The following is an 18,710-nucleotide window of genomic DNA, read 5'->3' on the forward strand; positions in this document are numbered from 1 at the left end:
GTCCTGATGATTCGTTATCAGTTATACATGTATAAATAATTGTCTCTTATATTTGTTCACAGTTATTTGCATGGATGATAAATTATTGTTATTTACTGATTAATGTTATTGTGATGAAATAAAGTTTTGCTAGTTGCAGTTGCTTCCTAACTAAAATGGGGAGAGAGGAAAGGGCCTCAAATTTCAGCTATGGTTATCTATGGTTATTTACCTTTACACATCATTTCCACAAGTAAATTATAAAAAAATAATAATAAATTTGGGTGAAGGCTCTAAAGCAAACTAAACTCTTGCCTGACCACAAAAGGTTTGTTTGTGTTTTTTGGGGGGAGACTATAGGAGAGGTCTCAATAATAAAGAGAGGGGAGCTAAAAAAAAATATATTATATATATCTATAACAGCAGAAGCTTCTTAACAGATAGTAAAAGATACATACATAACAATATGTGGAAGAAACAAACCAAACTTCATGTTCAGACCATTTGCTACAGCATCCAGGTACGTAGCAGAGTATTATAACACGGACCTTTGACTCATTTTGGCAATTTAATATCAATACATTTTGGACTGCTAGAATCTGATCTCCTTGATCTTTCAGAGAGAGAAAAACACACTCACCTTCGCATTTCCAGTGCCACATTTGCTTAGCAAGAGTGATATTTCTTCGTCTTTTCACCTGGCTCTAAGTTTCCTTTTGAGCTTTTCATAAAGGAAGACAAACGTTTCTTAAAACCCACTGCCGATTCGAACTTAATTTTATGATTTCTTGGGGTATGGTCAGCAACAAAGTAATTGTTGTATTAGCTGGTTGATTCTCCGAGTTCTAAACGTTTCTTCCCACCTTCTCCGCTGCTACAACAAAGGACGATGATTACGATCGTGAATGACATCGTTGCAGGCGACGTACTCCTTTGGTTACGTGGAAACTTTAACGATTCCTTCGGATCGATCAGGAAAGGTCACCATTTGTTTTTTCGTAAAGCGCGCCTGTGTCAACTGAGCGAAGGTGCCGCCTCCGGGCCGGAAGTAAAATGGAATGCGTAGAGCTTTGTAATTTTCATTTCTGCTGCGCATTCATTTTTTGTCAGCCAATGAAAAAATTCGAATTTTTGGGTGCGTCCAGAGCTACTCGTCAACAGCATTTTAAGACGAGTAGCACTGGGGACGAGAATGGCTGTAACGATGGTTAAAAAAGTGACCTATTTCGGGTAACTTGGCTATCTGAACAGTTCACGTCTTAGAAAAAGTATTATTTTAATGTTTTAGAGTTCCTCGAGGGATAAATTCACGCTTTTGTAGCAAAACTCAGTGTCAGATGTTTCTGTTGGTTTCCGGCCGCCATGTTGGTGCCCCTACGGATGGGCACCAGCATGGCGTCTCCATACAAATCTCTATAAATTTGGGTAAAAAATTTCTTCGCATATCTCGCATAAGAAAAATTGCTGTGACCAGAATTTTGGCGAGAGTCTTTGCATATTTACCTTCTTTCATTTCCCAGATTCTGGACTTTATCTTTTGACCGGTTTTAATTTTTATTTTGATCTATTTTGAATTGCGTGACACTGAAAACCAGCAATTGAACCGTTCTTGCTGCCCACCAATACGTCTGTAAGCTCTCATTTAGTATTACAACTTGACGTTCTCACGAAAAGTCGATGTTACGCTCAAAAGAGAAGAAACTTGACCAATCTCTATTGTCTAATGTCTATTTTAAAATCACGGCGGTGCAAAACAGTTGATTAGTCATTGTCTTTTGTAGCGATGAAACAGCGTCACGACTTCTTTACCACTAAGCATTGTTATAATGGCATAGTAGAATATGGACGCATCAGAATTTGCCCGGAGGGAATCATGGTTTCATCAATCACACCAAAGCAGAAGTGATGTATTCTTTACGAACTGTTATCAAACCTCGTTTCTCTACATGATTCGTTTTACAAAGCTAAGCATCATAATATCGTGCCGGGTACCGGGATTAAAACTGACGAAAAACTAGCTGTACCTAGGCCTGATTCAAAAAAGGAACATTCTCCCAATAACAAAATTGTTGTCTTCCGGCAGGTATTGTCAGTATTGTGACCAACTTGACTACGATTAAATGGGATCATGTGTATTTTGTGCACCCCTCGACCGATATATCGGTCGACATATTGATCGACACTCGACCGAGGTCTCGGCCGATATATCGACCGACACTCGATCGATATGTCAGTCGATATATCGATCGACACTCGGCCGATATATCGACCGAGATATGTCGGTCGACATATCGGCCGATATATCGGCCGAGTGTCGGTCGATATATCGCCCGACACTCGACCGATATGTCGGTCGATATGTCGACCGAGAGTGGTTGTCTGATTGTCGGCCGACATGTCGATCGATAGGCTACCGACATTCCGCCGATACTTCACCGATACTGGTGACTGTAGCCTGCGTCGCAGACGTAATTTAACCTAGGTAAGTAACGTCTGCTGAGCAGCGCAGATTTCCCTGTTCTACCCCCCGCTTCTTAGAGGCTTCTTTATATAAACCTGTCAATCGAACAAAACCGAACCAAAAATCAATCGAACTCAATGTAACCCGATCGGTCGGATTGCTTTTCGATTGCGAACCGCAGACGTACATGTATTTCCGGTAGTCGCTTCTCCCTCTCGGGTTTTTCTCGGCGGCTGAAATTGGAAACTAGAGCCAGAAAAACCGGATGCTCTCGCAGGCTAAAAAAATTACCAATACGTTATTTTCTTCTTGCCCAATAATCGTACGGATAAATGCACACTGAGGCTATTTTTAACATTCCCCGTGTCTTAGCCGGAGGGTAGGGTTTTTCGGTAAAAAAAAAGAAAGAAAGAAAAAAGGAATTGCCCCACCAAACCCATGATACACCAAATTACTCACATAACTTGTCATCATTATAATCTTATCGATAAGTAGCAAAAAAAGGTAACGTCACGGCTTGACACGATTGGCATACGGCCGTTATAACGGGAAGGGAATTACTATTAATTACTATTAAAATGAGCCGATAAAAATAAGATATATACAAGAGAGTACCACCACCGGGAAAAAAAAATATAACATACCAAAAAGGGACAATTATCACATCCTCTTGAATATACCCAACCAAGAAGTACAAGTTAGAGTACATGTGGAAAACAAGCGTAGCCTTGGTAGAATGATTTAACAACAAGTACGACAGGGCAAGGCTGAAACCCAGCCCCGTTCCATACCAGAAAAATCATAGGGACTACGCTAGTGAAGGCCAGATACCACGACAGCTATGGGGGTGTGAAAAAGCTGCTTAAACGTGAATTCGAGTTTTTTGATTTTTTTATCTTGATTGTTTTGTCAAATGTTTGCGTAACTCTCCTAAATTTTAAGTCGTTCAGTAACCCCTCTTCCATGCAAGGAAATGTAAAAATCAAACAACAGCAAAAGCATTAGTGCAATGCATGGGCAAATTCAAGACTTGCTTGTCTTTCATCAGTTCTCAGTCCAGCACCTTGTTATCCTTCATCGTCCTCATCCTTTTTCCTGTCAACTGTATTTTGTGTATTTGGCAGTATTTTACTTGAATGTCTTGCTTGACAATGGCTGAATGATCCGAACATAAAGCCTTCAGAAATTTTTAAGGTTGACCAAAAAAGGATGAAATGCGCATAACTTATACATCTGACACTGGCAGTCGAAGCTTTTGACTTATATTATACGACAGTCGACCGATATACCACCGAATGTCGACTGATATTCCACCGACAGTCAATGGTCAAAGTATCGGCCGCGTGTCAGCCGCTATATCGATCGACACTCGACCGATGTCTCGGTCGACCTATCGACCGACACTCGGCCGATATCTCGGCCGATATATCGGTCGATATGTCGACCGACATATATCGGTCGATATGTCGACCGACATATCTCGGTCGATATATCGGCCGAGTGTCGGTCGATATGTCGACTGACATATCGGTCGAGTGTCGGTCGATATGTCGACCGATATCGATCGAGGGGTGCACAAAGTACACATGATCCATTAATTGTGCGGTTCTTTTCTGAAAGAAGCTCTTCTGGATAAGCTACTGATCATCACATAAAAACAAGTCAACAACCAGTTTATGTCGAAACGTCATGATCGAGTCAGTAGGCTCCACGTAGTATTTACAACTTGATGTTATCACGTATCATACATTGGATGATACGCTCCAGAGAGGAGATAATTCGACTTCCCGCTTACCCCCGTCACTCAAAAACTCCCAAAGGTCTATTTTGAAAAAACGGCGGTGCAAACATTAGCTATTATTATCTGTGTTGCTGAAACAAAGTCGTGAGAAAATTACTTTTTTACTATTGTTAAACAATAGATGTAGTATTTAAACGTGAACGTATCTGAATTTGCCCAGAGGGAATCTTGCATTACCCACACGAAAGCACTTCTGTTTTGGTACTACGTTGACGAAGTCAGTAGACGATGTTCATGCTAGTTATGCTGTAGCTAAAGCTAATATCACTACAACTCTCGTGGAGTGCTGTACAGCTCTCATGCTCTTTGCCAACTGTTAAAAGATTATGCCCTTCTGCGTACAAGCTATGCTATCGGAATTAGAAGCTAATTAAAGAAATGACGAGCATGGGCGGTCACAGAGCTGATTAATGTGCCGTTAGGTCTACTCGCAAAAAGAACATTCCTCCAAAATAAAACAAAATTCTTGTCTTCAAGTTTCCAAATTTATCCGACGTCATGTGGACGTGCCTTACGTCAAAATGAGTATCACACGAAATGTGTTCCCCAAGAGGTTCATTTTCATGCAAATCGGTTCATTTTCATATGAAAGGTTTTGTATAATCACAGGACTTGTTTTAAAAAAGAGGTACAAGATAACACGGAAATGGCTGTCAATAGGCCCTTTGCAGCTAAGCCATCACGTGGTTACTTTACATAAAATTATGGACTGCAACTTTAAGAATGCCAGAAATGAAAAAAAAAAAACATGTCAAAAATATCAGAATGGTAAAGTTTGAGGCCCCTGGCATTAAAGAATGAGATTTTATGACGGTTTGAACTTTAAAAAATTTAAGAAGTTCTGTATGAAAAAGTTACTGGAGAGCAAGACCTTGCTCTCTAACAACGTTCTCCACAGATATCCTCTAAATTTGTCGAAAATTCTAACTGACGTATAAACTTACTCTTTAATGCCAGGGGCCTCAAACTTAGCCATTTTCGTATAATCGAAATGCTCTTTCCATTTCTTGCAGTCTTTTAGTTATAGCCCATAATATATATAATATTTTTTGTATAATATAACTTTTGGTCACGTGACCCCAGCTGCAAAGGGCCTATTTTACCAGAGTCACAAGCGCGAGGTTTTATCCGAGAAGCGGCTAGGATTTTTGAAAAACAGCCCGGCGAACATGTCCAAAGATGTTCGGATCAATATTTTCCGCTCGATATTTAGAACGTTCCGAAGATTTCCGAAGGCGTTTCGAACATTTCTTGGTCCCAGTTTCGACCGTCTCAAGATATAGTTCGCCAAACACAACACCTTCGAAAGAGTTTTCCCGTGAAATCGATGATTTGCGAAAAAAACGTGTCTTGCTCTCAGCCTCGTTCTCAGGCTCTCTCTTCTCTGTCTGCCTTGGTCGTTTTCTTTCTTCCAACCATAGTTAGTAGAGGAGACTACTAACTATGTTCCAACGACCAAGGGAGGTAGAGAAGAGAGAGCCTGGGAACGAGGTTGTCTTGCTCTATCATTTTGCTTACGAGGGATGAAACCAAACGGAACGCAATCTAAAGTCGACTGCTTGTGCAAACGATATCCACCTTCCCTTCCCCAGTTCGTAATCTGGAAGTAATCACTTAGGTTGCAAAACTAATCGAGGGGTGGAGATATTAAGGGGCTATGGTACCCTAAAATATGGCGATGTTCATGAAAAATTCAATTTCTTGGAAACACAAGACTTAAGACCCTTGAGGACTTGTCAAAAACATTTTGAAACGATCTTGCCGAATTTTCTTCTAGATGAGTGTGAAATTTAATGAAAATACACAGTGGTATAAGCTTTTTCACGCAGCAACGGCCATAGCAACGACTGTTTGCTTTAAGAACGTGACCAATTGATCTTTCTTCACCATATTTAAACAAACGTTTTGGTCCATTTTAGGGTACCATACCACCTTAACGGCAAAATGTGTGGATATCAGTATCAAAAAAATTCATTGTTTTTTTTTTTAATCTGCAGGGTAAAGCGGTGTAAAACTTGTTATCTCTCGAAGACAAAATGAGCCTGTAGGACGTACAAAAATGTCAAGTTAATAACTGAGTACCGCAATCTGATGGAACTCGAAACTGAACTAAATAACACGTGATATATTAATTCGACCTTTTAGCTCGTGTCTCGGATTTGTGCAGCAAAAATGCTATAGCCGAAATCTGACACTGTTCTCTACTGGCTAAACAGGCCGGTTAAAATGTAGCCAAAGTCAAAGTCAGCTGCCTTAAACATAGCTGAATATAAAAATTATGGACTTCACAAGCGCGAGATGAGACGGTGAGATATTTTACTTACGCAAAAGCAGGGCAATTATTCTTTTTCAGAAAACCGGTAATTCACTCTTCTTTTTGAACGGAATTATCATTGATATTGATTCAGAGATTTTTTTGTTTCTTTAACTACCATTTCGTAAGAGCTGTTTTGATTTTAATTGTCTCATAACTGAACTCTATGATGCTGGAAGTCTCAAATGCGACAGGACTTTAAGTACAAGTTAAAGTCCCTAAAATATTAACTGCCGTGCGACCTGAGATCTAAACAGACTACTTTTAAGTTTTCCCGGGATATACGCATCGTTGCCTTCATGCAACAGGCAGATGAAAGAAAATCCTTTAGTGTGTTAAGCTGCATACAAAATTAATCACTAATGTAAATACTTCTTGCCAATCAAATTGTTCGATCACCTTTATTTCCCGCTCATGCATGCAAGCATGACGTCACTTAGCTTTCGTCACGTGACTAACAACAAGTAAGTGGGCAATAAATAAACGCTTGACGACAGAAAGTGTGGCTTGCATATAGTCGTGGGGAAGTGTGTTGGCAAAATTACTGCTTTTAACCGAAAGATGATCATTTGTTGCCTACACTGAGTATTCTTTAGGATGTCTGCCCATAGTAGTGGCCTTTTGCCACCGGACGAGGTAAAAATGAGCTGCAAATCCGTTAATATACCGGTGTGAGTTTGATTGTGAAATTGAGCATTACATGTACTTTATTCCTTTTGTTCAGTTGGCAGATTTGCACATATTTGTCGTTCCCTTGGATCTGTGGCTCGAAAAATACCGAACAGCCTTTAACAATATTGCTTTGGAGTCTGTTTCCGCGGGATTTGTCAGGTAATTCTGTCGTTTTGCCAAAAATCGAGAAGAAATAGCACGTTTGCTAAAAAAAAATGTCCGTTCGTGGAAGCCCGTTCAATTCAAGCTTCGTTCTGTACCTAAACTTGTCTAATTCAAATGCTTTTAGGGTTCAGCCGTATATTTCTTTGAATTATCTGCGAGATCACATCGAGGAACAACTGGGACCAGAAGTTGTTCCAGAAGATTATGTGTTTCTTAGATCCGTTGGAAGATGTATGGCTGTGGTAAGTATGAAAACGTATGAAACAATTTAAAACATGTTAGCTTCATATACATGTATTATTGCGCGTGAAATAAAATTATGAAACCTGAAGATATCAAGATCTGTTCTCGAAAGTACACAAAGCCACTATTGTATGCTTTCTGCGAGATCTAAGGATCTATTTATGTATCTAAGGATTTGATTTTGGATCTATTCTTTGAGAGAACCAGATATTGCTCTTTGTTTCTACAGATCTGGTGTTGTTCCGCGTTACGTTTGATTCTTTTTTATTAGATTTTTGCATATTGGTGTATAATTAACTCGAAAACATCCGCTAGCCAAAACGACAATGCCTTTAGCTGTAAATTACCTATTAGTTAGGTTTCGCAGATTTTAATTATTTATAGGTTCTCGAACTTTCCGATTTCACCGGCGCGGGAGTTCTCAAAACAGAGGCAGCTGTTATGTCAACTTTTCCCGGTTCTTATTATAAAATATGACAATTCAAGCTTGATCCAGCTTTTCTTTGTGAGCTTTTCATTACGTTCTGTCACTTTTCGAGATAAAATTCGGGTTTGTACCTCAAACAATGATTGTTTTAACCAAATAAAAGTTTATCGTGCTTGGCTATATATCGAAGATGTTGTTATCTTTCCAAGGATAAAATTCTCATAACTTGTCGTGTTAGAAATGTCTGTTGAGAAGTTAATTTTTGCGTTCAATTTCCGAATATGAATGTGATGTAAATGATAAAATGTAGTCTTCTCTGTTTTGCTCTAAAATACTGTACATTTTTGCAATAGGCATTTGTGTGTGAATAAGAAATGAAGCATTCTAGGAGCTGTACATGTGAGAAGTTGGACTTTATCATCCACGCAGCTATTTTATTATTATTACTAGTAATACCTGCCGGTAGAGTGCCAACGAGTAAAAACTGTGACAGTTGTGTGACGAGTGAAAATTTTTTCAGAGTATCTTAGAAATACCAGCAACTAATGAGATCCACATGGGCGATCGAAACCATGGTCTTGCCTGAACTAAAACTAAGTTGACCAATGGCATATAAACACGCAAAACAGTCAACAGACTTGCACGTAAACAGCTACATTTGAATCATGTGGTGTCACAGGCAGCCCAGACGTTGAATACGATTAATACGTGACATTATGCTGTTGGCGATTGCGTTACAATTTTAGCCGTTTATAAGACAATGTATGAGAATGCTTCGAAAATTACTCTAAATGCTACGTGTAGAAAATAATTTGAATAAAATGGCTTACCTTATGTTTGCATTGCGTTGTTTTGATGTCTCTGGGTTCCTGGAGGTGGTTTAGAGCCATTTAGGCGAGTTTTACTTTTTGGCGGTTTGCTTCCCCTAAAGAGAAACGAAAGGCGGGCGACCCACTGGCCCGACGGCCCACACTCAAAGCTCCATAAATTCCACAAAAATGGTCTAATCTCGTCAAAATTGCCTCATGGCAGCCGTTGATAACTCTTCTTCCCATTCGCTTTCTCCCAAGGTTTTAAAGTTTATCTTAACCGCCCGAGCATCGCTGGTTTTCGAGCTCTTGCTTTCCATTTCAGCTCCATTTCGATCCGTAACGGATTATCTTGGGCACAGGATTTGAATTTCTAGCTTAACGACCTCGCCATCGTGACAAAGTCGCCTCCATCCATCGCAAGGCACGGGGCATTGGTCAGTTACTCGTTGCCATCTCTCGCTGCAGTTGACAGTGCTTTTAGGCGCTAAATTCAGCTGAACATTGTTTGCTCCTTGTATTTTTCAAGTTAACAGTGCTTTTAGGTGCTAATTTCAGTTATACACCGCGGCACGGTGCAGTTTGCATGTTCAGAAAATGCCCTGTGCCTCTCGACGGTTGGAGGCGACTTTATCACGATGGCGAGGTCGTTAAGCTAGAAGTTCAAATCCTGTGCCCAAGATAATCGGTTACGGATCGAAATGGAGCCGAAATGGAAAGCAAGAGCTGGAAAACCAGCGATTCTCGGGCGGTTAAGATAAACTTTGAAACCTTGGGAGAAAGCAAATGGGAAGAAGAGTTATCGACAGCTGCCATGAGGCAATTTTGACGAGATTAGACCATTTTTGTGGAATTTATGGAGCTTTGAGTGTGGGCCGTCGGGCCAGTGGGTCGCCCGCCTTTCGTTTCTCTTTAGGGGAAGCAAACCGCCAAAAAGTAAAACTCGCCTAAATGGCTCTAAACCACCTCCAGGAACCCAGAGACATCAAAACAACGCAATGCAAACATAAGGTAAGCCATTTTATTCAAATTATTTTCTACATGTAGCATTTAAAGTAATTTTCGAAGCATTCTCATACATTGTCTTATAAACGGCTAAAATTGTAACGCAATCGCCAACAGCATAATGTCACGTATTAATCGTATTCAACGTCTGGGCCGCCTGTGGTGGTGCCAGAACAAAAAAGTGAGGAATAAGCCTATACATCGAGCGACATAAGTTCGATCAGATAGATGCAAGAAACTTATAAGAACATCTGTAGACAAACATATAGCTTTATTGAAGTAAAGCTACGGCATCTCCGAAGAAAAACGTACGATGACAAATGTGATATCCATGATAAGAATCAATTTACTGTACTTGCAAACAGTTCTAATCAAACAGCCGGGCCCGGCGTCACAAATATAGAATGCAAGTAAGCAACATGTTCACGGTAAATTTCACATTTTGTCCCTCGAAAGCAACTGCTTGGAGATTTAAAAATATATCTTGCAATAGAAATGAGCCTAAACAATGCATAAACACATGGCAAATTAGAGAGGTGTCAAACTTGGCAAAGTGACATGCTGATTAATGCAGAAAGCTTGCGGTTACTGAATAAACAAGATGAGGGACTTTTCAGAAAGTCTTATGATCCTCCTGATGTGATTGGTTTAGATAAAAATACCGTTATGCCATTGGCTAACTCGAAAACAATCGCCGATGATATCACTCTTACATTACCTTAATGCTTACTTTTTCATTCAAGATTTCTTCTGCCTGTACCAAATTAACTCGCGTGTCGGCGTTATAATGCTGCTGCCTCGTCACCCTCACGTCCTCGCGAGGGTGACTCTTTGGCAATTGTTATTATTATTATTCATTATTATTATTAGTATTATTATTATTAGTATTATTGTTACTAAATTTGCAGAACAGTTATTAAAAACCAAAAAAATGTAACTTGTCAGTTACTTTCTCATTATTAAAGTCACTTTTTTGGCTGTTTATTCAGCCAATTTGTTATTTATAATTAAAAGATTCCTTGCCTTTCTATAAAAACACAATTTTGGGGGTTTTAGTAGGAAATTTCCACTGTCTTTGTACATCTATGTAGTAATCCTATAGGCAGACAGACTTCTGTTAAAAAAGCAATTGAGAAAATACTCTATAAAATGTGTAAGAGTGTTTTCTAAAATTTTGCACTCTAATATTATCAATGCCAATTTGTGGTTCTTTCATTAGATAAAAGAAAATCAAGAGCGTCTGCTCAAGGCCAAGGACTTTTTACCCCCTGTGGTAAGGTTGTTTCCTTTATCTGTTAAAATACACCCTTGTTAATTTTGTAATAATGAGAGATTCTCCAAATCATCTCAATGTGAAAAGGGAAACCTACTTCGTGATATTTGTGTACATGTTTGCTTAGACAAGGTTCTTTCAAATTTCTTTAGTAGTTACCCTGGCGACATGTAAGTCACCATCAGCTACGTGTACCCCTACAGTGTGACAGTGCTTTCATTATGATTTGAAATAGGTGGCTGCCTTGTTGCTGGCAGTACCTGTAATATTAGAAGACCACAATGACTTCTTCTAGGGGGTTAATATTTGAAAACTACCAACACCAACCTTGGTCATTTACAATAGTATACCAGCCAGAGCTCTGGGAGGCATTGTGACTATTAATGTTGAAGTTACTATATAAATGTAACAATAGATTCCATTTGCCATGGAAATATGCTCTGATATTTGTCTGTGGACAATTTATCTGTTCCGAATAGCAAACAGTGAACTTTCAGGAACACTTATGTCTAAGGACAAATTTCTGAGCATATTTTCACACCAAATGGTGGCTATTAGATTTATTGCCCTTCAAATATTTTTCGCAACATGCACAGTTTTGAAACTTGAGGAATATCACTTGGATATTCCCAGTTTTAGCTGGGGCCTATTCAGTCATGTGATGCATTTAGACCAATCACAGTCAAATAAAAATATGCGATGGATTATAATCACCAATAGTCAGCATTTGATACTGTGGGACAAAGAAAATTGGTTTCGTTGATATTTATTATTTTTTTAATTTATAATAATATTATACAACAAGAATATGTAGTCATGTACATACATCTTAACCTTCTTGTAGGCTTACAGCCCAGAGATTTTTATTCTTCCTGGAACGCATGATGCTGTAGCTAGGCCAGTGGAGAATGCTGCAAATACCATTATACAAACACACGGCCTCACAACAGGTGCACAATAAAATAATTCATCTTTGTGAAAACTTTCCAAGATAACAGTCCATTTTATAAGATTATGATAAGGATAAGAGTCCATTTTTGTAAAGAATTTTTCAAGATGACTGAAGTTTAAAGTTGAAAATTAATATGCAACATTACAGAATTTTCAAAATGAGCAAATTTATACTACAGATGAATTATATGTCTGAGACAAAAAAGTAGTCTGCCTGAGATGGATAAATGATCCCTGGTATAAATCTGGTGTTTAGATGAATTATGTGGCAAAATTTGTCTTTGTCTGATTTATCAGTCAGCTGGTACATTTCCAAGACTTGCTGAAAGATAAATCACTTTGAAGACAAATTTTGCGACATTTTTCATCTAAACACTAGATTTACATGGATACGTAGACGATTTATCCATCTTAAATAGTCATCAAAACAAGTTGGGTGTCAGATAATTTGTCTAGTGTTGCTCAATGTCTTTGAACAGATTCACACCCTCTGGTTTCATCCCAGATGCACAGTAAAAGTTAGAACCACCTTGTACAGTACAACAAACAATAACGTAATTTATATAACACTGCTCAATAGCTTTCATTTGAAATTTTGGCACTGATCCAAAAACAGACCTCTACAAAGGCTATTTTCACTAATACCGGTAGTCCTCTCCCGCGTTCTTCTTCAGTGCGCTCGAACAATAGCACCAGAGTGAGGTTGGGGTGGACATTTTCATACATTTGCTGTATTTATGTCCACCCTGACCTCGACTTGGCTCCACTGTTTTTTGGAATGCAGAAAGGTCTATTCTGATAAATATTTAGAATAACTCTAAAAGAAAATCTCTGTTTTAATATTGTATTATTGCACACTGACACCTTTTTCCTTTCATTATTTTTTCCCCAGCTGGTATGGCTTCTATGCAGCCTCACCAGTTACCACAAGCAGGATATCCAGTTGGATATATACAACATCCACAAGCCCTGCCAAACATGCTACCCGGGAGCTTTTTACCCCAGCAGTCTGGCCAAGTGGAGCAGATGGGTTTGCAAAGCAGAGAGGCACCTTATGTTAATCGCACTCAGAGGACCAGCAGGTCTAACAAGTCAATATCTGATGACGAGGGTAGCAGCGACTTTGAGAGACCACAAGACGAGGGAAACCAAGAGGTCACTGGTAGACGTCAGTCAATAGAGGACAGAAGCGATGGGTCTTCAGAGAATGATGGTGGTGCCGGAGGCGATAAGCCAAAAGTGATGGAGAGAACGGAACATAGGAAGAAGCAGAAAAAAGCAAGTCAAGATGAACAGGAAGAGGAAGCTTCTAATGTTGTTCCATTAAAGTCGAAAAAGAACCGAATGCAAAAGAAAGGAAGTAGCAGTTCATCGGGAAGCAATCAGTCATCAGAAACTAAGACTGTTAAGTTCATTCAACCAGAAGTATATCAGAGCCTTCCCATTCCTAGTCAAGGGGGTGTACTGATTTCTCCTCCTACTCCTATTCCCTCCGGGCGTGTCATTTCTTCCCCTTTTCCTGTACAGCAGTTTGAACCAGTTAGTGGTCCTTCTGAGAAGGAGAGAGCTTCTGAGATAAAGAACAATAATCCAAGTGGTGAAGTTGATGATAAAGATGCGATGGCAACAGAGAAGAAGAAAAAGTTGGCCGAAACCAAAAGAGGTAAAAAGAAAAGGCGAGAGAAGTCGCGCTCTCCTTCTCTGGAGCGAACACAACCCAAAGAGCACATCAGTCAAAAAGAAAACAGCGGGGATGTTATATATGAGGATGATGATAATTCAGCTGTCTACGGTGAAGTAACAATGAGTCGAGTTGAATCTCCTCCAAGTTTAAGTGAAGTTGAAGAGAGATCAAAGTTTGTTCAGTTTCCTTCCCCAGCAAAGGGAGCGAGGAGGCCCCCAATACCTGATGACGAGTATGGCAAGGTTTTTAGTAATGGGGCACGAGATGTGTAAGTTTTTTTTCCTTGTACTCTTAATTACTGTATCATGAATAACTGTGGATGATTGTGTCTCATTGTTACATGCATCATCATATCCAGATTTGCAATTAGCCAATCAGAAGTTTTGTCTACTGTCCTGATACAGTGTACATGTACAGTGTAGATGTAAATGTACTATGTACACTGTATACAAAAACTAGCCTCCATTTGGCCTGAAAATATGCTCAGATATTTGTCCAGGGACATTACAACAGTGTATCTGTTCTGAGAAGCAAACAGTTTTGTGAGAGCAAAGCTTGATGACAACTGTGGGTTTTAAGAAACAGATACATGTAATTTCCAAAGACAAATATCCAAAGATATTTTCTTGCCAAATGGAGGCTATTGTGTTTATTGTTCTTCAAACTTTTTTTGCAACACACCAGAGCTCTTCAAAATTGGAGAATATCATTCGAATATTCCCCAGTTTTAGCTGGAGCTTATTCAGTCACGCAATGTATTTAATTTTAGACCAATCACTTGTGAGCAAAAAAATATTTGATGGATTATAACCTGTGATATCAAGTCACTGACCTGATATGGTTACATAACCTGTTACTTGGCCAAATTTGGGTGTGAGAAAAATACCCAATCATACCTTTTTGGGTACGTGTCAGTGGCGTGTTATGCTCATTTGGTCCTGCCCTGGGTATTTTAGCTCAGCTATGCCTTGCCAAAATTGAACCACGGCTTGAGCAAACTAACCTGTGATCAGGCATTTTTTTTCTCAGTGTCAGAAGAGAGGAAAAAGTAACATCTTGTGCATTTCATGAGTGCAGTTAGGTTTAATTATGGTAATCCTTTCTTTCTCTTACTTTAGGGATAACTCATTTGGAGGAGAAGAAACTCTCAATAACTATGCCCCAGAAAACCAAGGATTTGTGGCAGAAGATGATGGTGCTAACAATCTAGGGGTTAACAATTTTAGTTCAAATGAGGATAAGAATGTTTTGAAGGACACACCGAAGGTTGACGAAGATGTGAGAGCAACAGGAAAGGGCGCTAATAAAATAGGTGCCAAGGATGGTGCAAAGAAAGATGGTGTGAAGGGAAATGCTGCTAAAGGAAAGAAAGTGGTCAAAAAGCCCGCAAAGAAACCAGTAGAAACTTTAGATGAGAAATACAAAATACCTCAAATTCCCAAAGCCCCCACCCCACCTCCCATGAAATACCCAGAGAGGGGTAACAAAGAGGTAGGAGAAGACACGGCATCAGCTAAGGATAGGAAACGCCGGGAGATTGAAGAGTTGAAGGCTGAGTTGAGGAAGGCAAAGAATGCCAGGGTGGAAACTGAAAAAGAGAGGGAGTCTAAAGTGCGCAGAGCTAAGATGTTACAGAATCAGATGCTACAGAAGAGGAATCAAGGTAGGTGTTGATTTTACTTGTAGCAATGTTGATGTGAACACGTTAACCACACTATATGGGGTCATGGATGGGCCGTTACCTTTTGGAGAATTAGGGTGGGTAGTTACCAAGCCAGAAAAAACTGCTGCACAAGAAAGTTTGAAGATTTTAGAACGTGTCTTTGTGTTTTTATTAGTGTTGGTAAGGCTTTCGTGTGCTAAGAATTATGGGTAAATGTACCCGTCGCTTTTTTCCTATTGCCTATGGAAGATTGTATTTCCTCCAGCTACTTTGTAATACAAGAATTAATTTAAATCCAACCTTGTGGCCCAAAGTCTACACAGTTACTTACAATAGCAGTTTCCTGTACGTGTCGTAATCAATCAATCAAACACTTATTTGATATATTTTCCTGCACATGCAGCAAAGAACATTTGGAAGAAGAAGTTTTTTGAGGAGAAGAGAAAAACCGCTGCATTAGAAGAACAAGTCAACAGACTAAGACACGAGGTTGATGCACAGCACAAGACCTTGATGGCGTACTTGGAAAGTAAAGGTATGTTATGTAGATTAAAGATGATTACCGGTTTAAATTCAGAGTTACATAATAACATGTCAATCAAAATGGCACCTAATCAGAGTGAAGTTACGGTCGAAACACTCCATGGACGCTATATGGTCCAGTTCTGGCCCTCACTTTGCCATGCAGCGCTACGCTTTCGAGAGAGAGGTGCCCCTCCGAGAGAGAACGTAGCCCTGCATGACAAAGTGACGGCCAGAACTGGACTGGTGCGATGTTAGAAGAAACTGCATTCTCTGTGACCTATAGCTTGTTGTCAAGAAGAACGCTAAGGTGATTAGAGTCACACGCAACTCTCTTCGTGTACGTGACCTGATATGCCTTAGCCAACTTTAGAATGGCTTTGAAGTTACTGTTTTTGAATGGAAGTTTAAGTAGAAGGTACTAATAAATCAAATTTGAACTGGGAAAAATTAGGTAAGTCTTCAAACTTAAACCTGTGCACCGGCCCAATATGCACGCTTCACTCACATCATTTGGCCCAAAGTGAGTCTACTGTTTAGTTGGGGGGAATGTAGGAAAGTACCCTCGACTAAGTTACAGTAATTTTACTTAAGTGTTATTTGGCTTAGTTTACACGTACGGAGTGTTCAACAAAGACATGTTCTTCTCAAATCATTAATAATTCATCGAATTAAAACAGAGAAAATCACAACCGTGAAGGAGGTTTGGATACCCTGTCTTAATTAGCATAGATTTTGACGAATTTACTTCTCCGTTTACTCCTTAGTTTTGTTTCGATTGAGAAAATGTATCAAACACTCAAGACCGTTTCATTGGCCATCCAAACACCTCGAATTTCGTGAAAAATACTCCGCTGCGCACCTTTTTTTTTCAACTCTCTTCTCGGTGTTTGGATATCCCGATGAAACGGTCTCGCGTATTTGATATAGTACTCAAAAGACTGTACCATATCGTTTCATGGGTTGCCATCTTTTTGTGTTTAGAACGAGAGGGCAGCAAGCCTCAAGCGGGAGGAGACTTCAAGTCGCCATCAGAAAAGGTAATGAAAGTGAAGAATGATCATCGCAGTAAATTTTCCAATTTAAGCGATTGGAAAGAAAAAGCCTGAAAAAAATGAATTATTTCATATATACTTCACATCATTTCACTCCTCACGGAAAGATATGAACTCAATTAATTGACCTTGCTCCCAATATGTGGCTTCATAGCTCAGTTGATAGAGCATCGCATCGCTATCGCGGAGGTCACGGGTTCGAATCCCGTTGAAGCCCTGATTTTTTCAGAGTTCCTCTTTCCAATTGCTTAAATTGGAAAATTTACTGCGATGATCATTCTTCACTTTCATCTACAGCCGCAGTTCAAATATGAATTGTTTCATGTATACTTCACATTACAAAAGGTAATATAGGAACATGCATTTGTTAGTTTCCTCGTAATAATGTTTTTGACAACGGTGAATGCGAGAACCATGTTTGCATGGTATCAAAACTACTAACTATATGATAACTTCACAATGTCGCGCGCTTTTTGTGCTTAGTTTAGTTAAGGTGGATAAATATAATTATGCGACTCATATTTATCGCCTGCATTGTGTTTGTCTCTGTCCACAGACAAACCAACGGATGTCTCTTGCACGGTTACAACACGAGGTGGAAGAATTAAGAAGAAGAATTGAAGAATTGAAAGTGAAACTGACGGCTGAAATGAAGGTTTGCTTGTCATTACTTTTTTCTTTATTAATTTTTAGCTGATATACGGAGTGCCTTACTACCCCCACCCCACCACTGTAACAACTGTTTACCTACGGAATTAACGGCGAAAGGTGTTGACTGTTATAAGTGCGTAGAACCAGCCAGAAACGGGTGTAAGCGCGGGAAATCTGGCGTGTGCTGCGGCTCGGGAAATAATATACAGGTAACAACTTCACCGCATGCAACGAGGGCAAAGCGCGGGAAAAAACGAGGCATGAAACAAACACGTGGTAAGTATTCATTTTGCACGTGATTGGCTGAGAGCATATTGTTCAAGTGTCAGCGAAACAATTACAGAGCTGGTCAGACGGACCAGAATAAATGCAATGCACAATTATTTCGAAACACTCTAATTTACACTATGTTCCTCTTAACAGAATCGCGACGCCGCCCAAAAGGAACTGAAACAAATACGCCAAGATTTGTTGGAAAAGAAGATCAACCTTACTCTCACCAAATCGCAGAAAAGCCTGGCAACGTTAGCAAACCCCGAGAATATTGCTGTGTGATAAATTATGACAATAAAGAGGAATATCCAGTGACAACTAGCGAGTAGCGGACCCCTTCGTAACCCTATTTTGTGTTGTTGCGTGACGACGAGGGAGATTGCATGACGGCATGCAACGTCATTCCGGCAAGTTCACTTCCAAACCTCGTTCTCAGGCTTGAAGATACATCATGGAAACGTAGTTGATGACTAGAACGCTCCTTTTAGTCGTTTCCTTTGAATTATATGGACGAAAGTAGTCAAGATATATTGTGAACACTGGCAGTTATACATATAAGTTATACCGTTCAATATGTCTCTATTTATTACATTCAATACAGATGATTTTCAGCAGTTTTCATATTTTAAACGAAAATTTGGCAGAGGGTTGAAAACCCGTTTGTCCAGGAAGTAGTGTTTAAATAGTAGAGATCATATTTTGTCTTGTAATAAATTATTGTAAATAAACTGTTTTCTTAAAATCGAAGATTGTTGTTTGTGT

At 39.5% G+C, this 18,710-nt stretch overlaps 1 protein-coding gene and 1 non-coding gene across 2 annotated transcripts; both read left to right on the forward strand.

Moving 5' to 3' along the window:
* The first annotated feature begins 7,016 nt into the window (after positions 1 to 7,016).
* Positions 7,017 to 18,695, forward strand: LOC145468448 (uncharacterized). Its single transcript, XM_081452174.1, has 11 exons — positions 7,017 to 7,191; positions 7,280 to 7,386; positions 7,517 to 7,634; positions 11,096 to 11,149; positions 11,994 to 12,099; positions 12,993 to 14,052; positions 14,903 to 15,447; positions 15,851 to 15,982; positions 16,954 to 17,009; positions 17,581 to 17,679; positions 18,099 to 18,695. The coding sequence occupies exons 1-11, from the start codon at positions 7,153 to 7,155 to the stop codon at positions 18,228 to 18,230; spliced, it is 2,448 nt and encodes an 815-aa protein (XP_081308300.1). The 5' UTR covers positions 7,017 to 7,152; the 3' UTR covers positions 18,231 to 18,695.
* On the forward strand, positions 17,169 to 17,241 carry Trnas-gcu (transfer RNA serine (anticodon GCU)). Its single transcript has one exon. It is a non-coding gene; the product is annotated as a tRNA-Ser (tRNA).
* Positions 18,696 to 18,710: the final 15 nt, after the last annotated feature.

Source organism: Orbicella franksi, chromosome 14 (assembly GCF_964199315.1).
Source record: "Orbicella franksi chromosome 14, jaOrbFran1.1, whole genome shotgun sequence".
NCBI lineage: Eukaryota > Metazoa > Cnidaria > Anthozoa > Scleractinia > Merulinidae > Orbicella > Orbicella franksi.

Excerpts from the sequence above, each read along its gene's own strand:
- LOC145468448 (XM_081452174.1), top strand. The coding sequence starts at position 7,153 with ATGTCTGCCCATAGTAGTGGCCTTTTGCCACCGGACGAG. Across the intron at positions 7,192-7,279 it reads GCCTTTTGCCACCGGACGAG|TTGGCAGATTTGCACATATT; the intron begins GTAAAAATGAGC and ends CCTTTTGTTCAG. Across the intron at positions 17,680-18,098 it reads AACTGACGGCTGAAATGAAG|AATCGCGACGCCGCCCAAAA; the intron begins GTTTGCTTGTCA and ends TCCTCTTAACAG.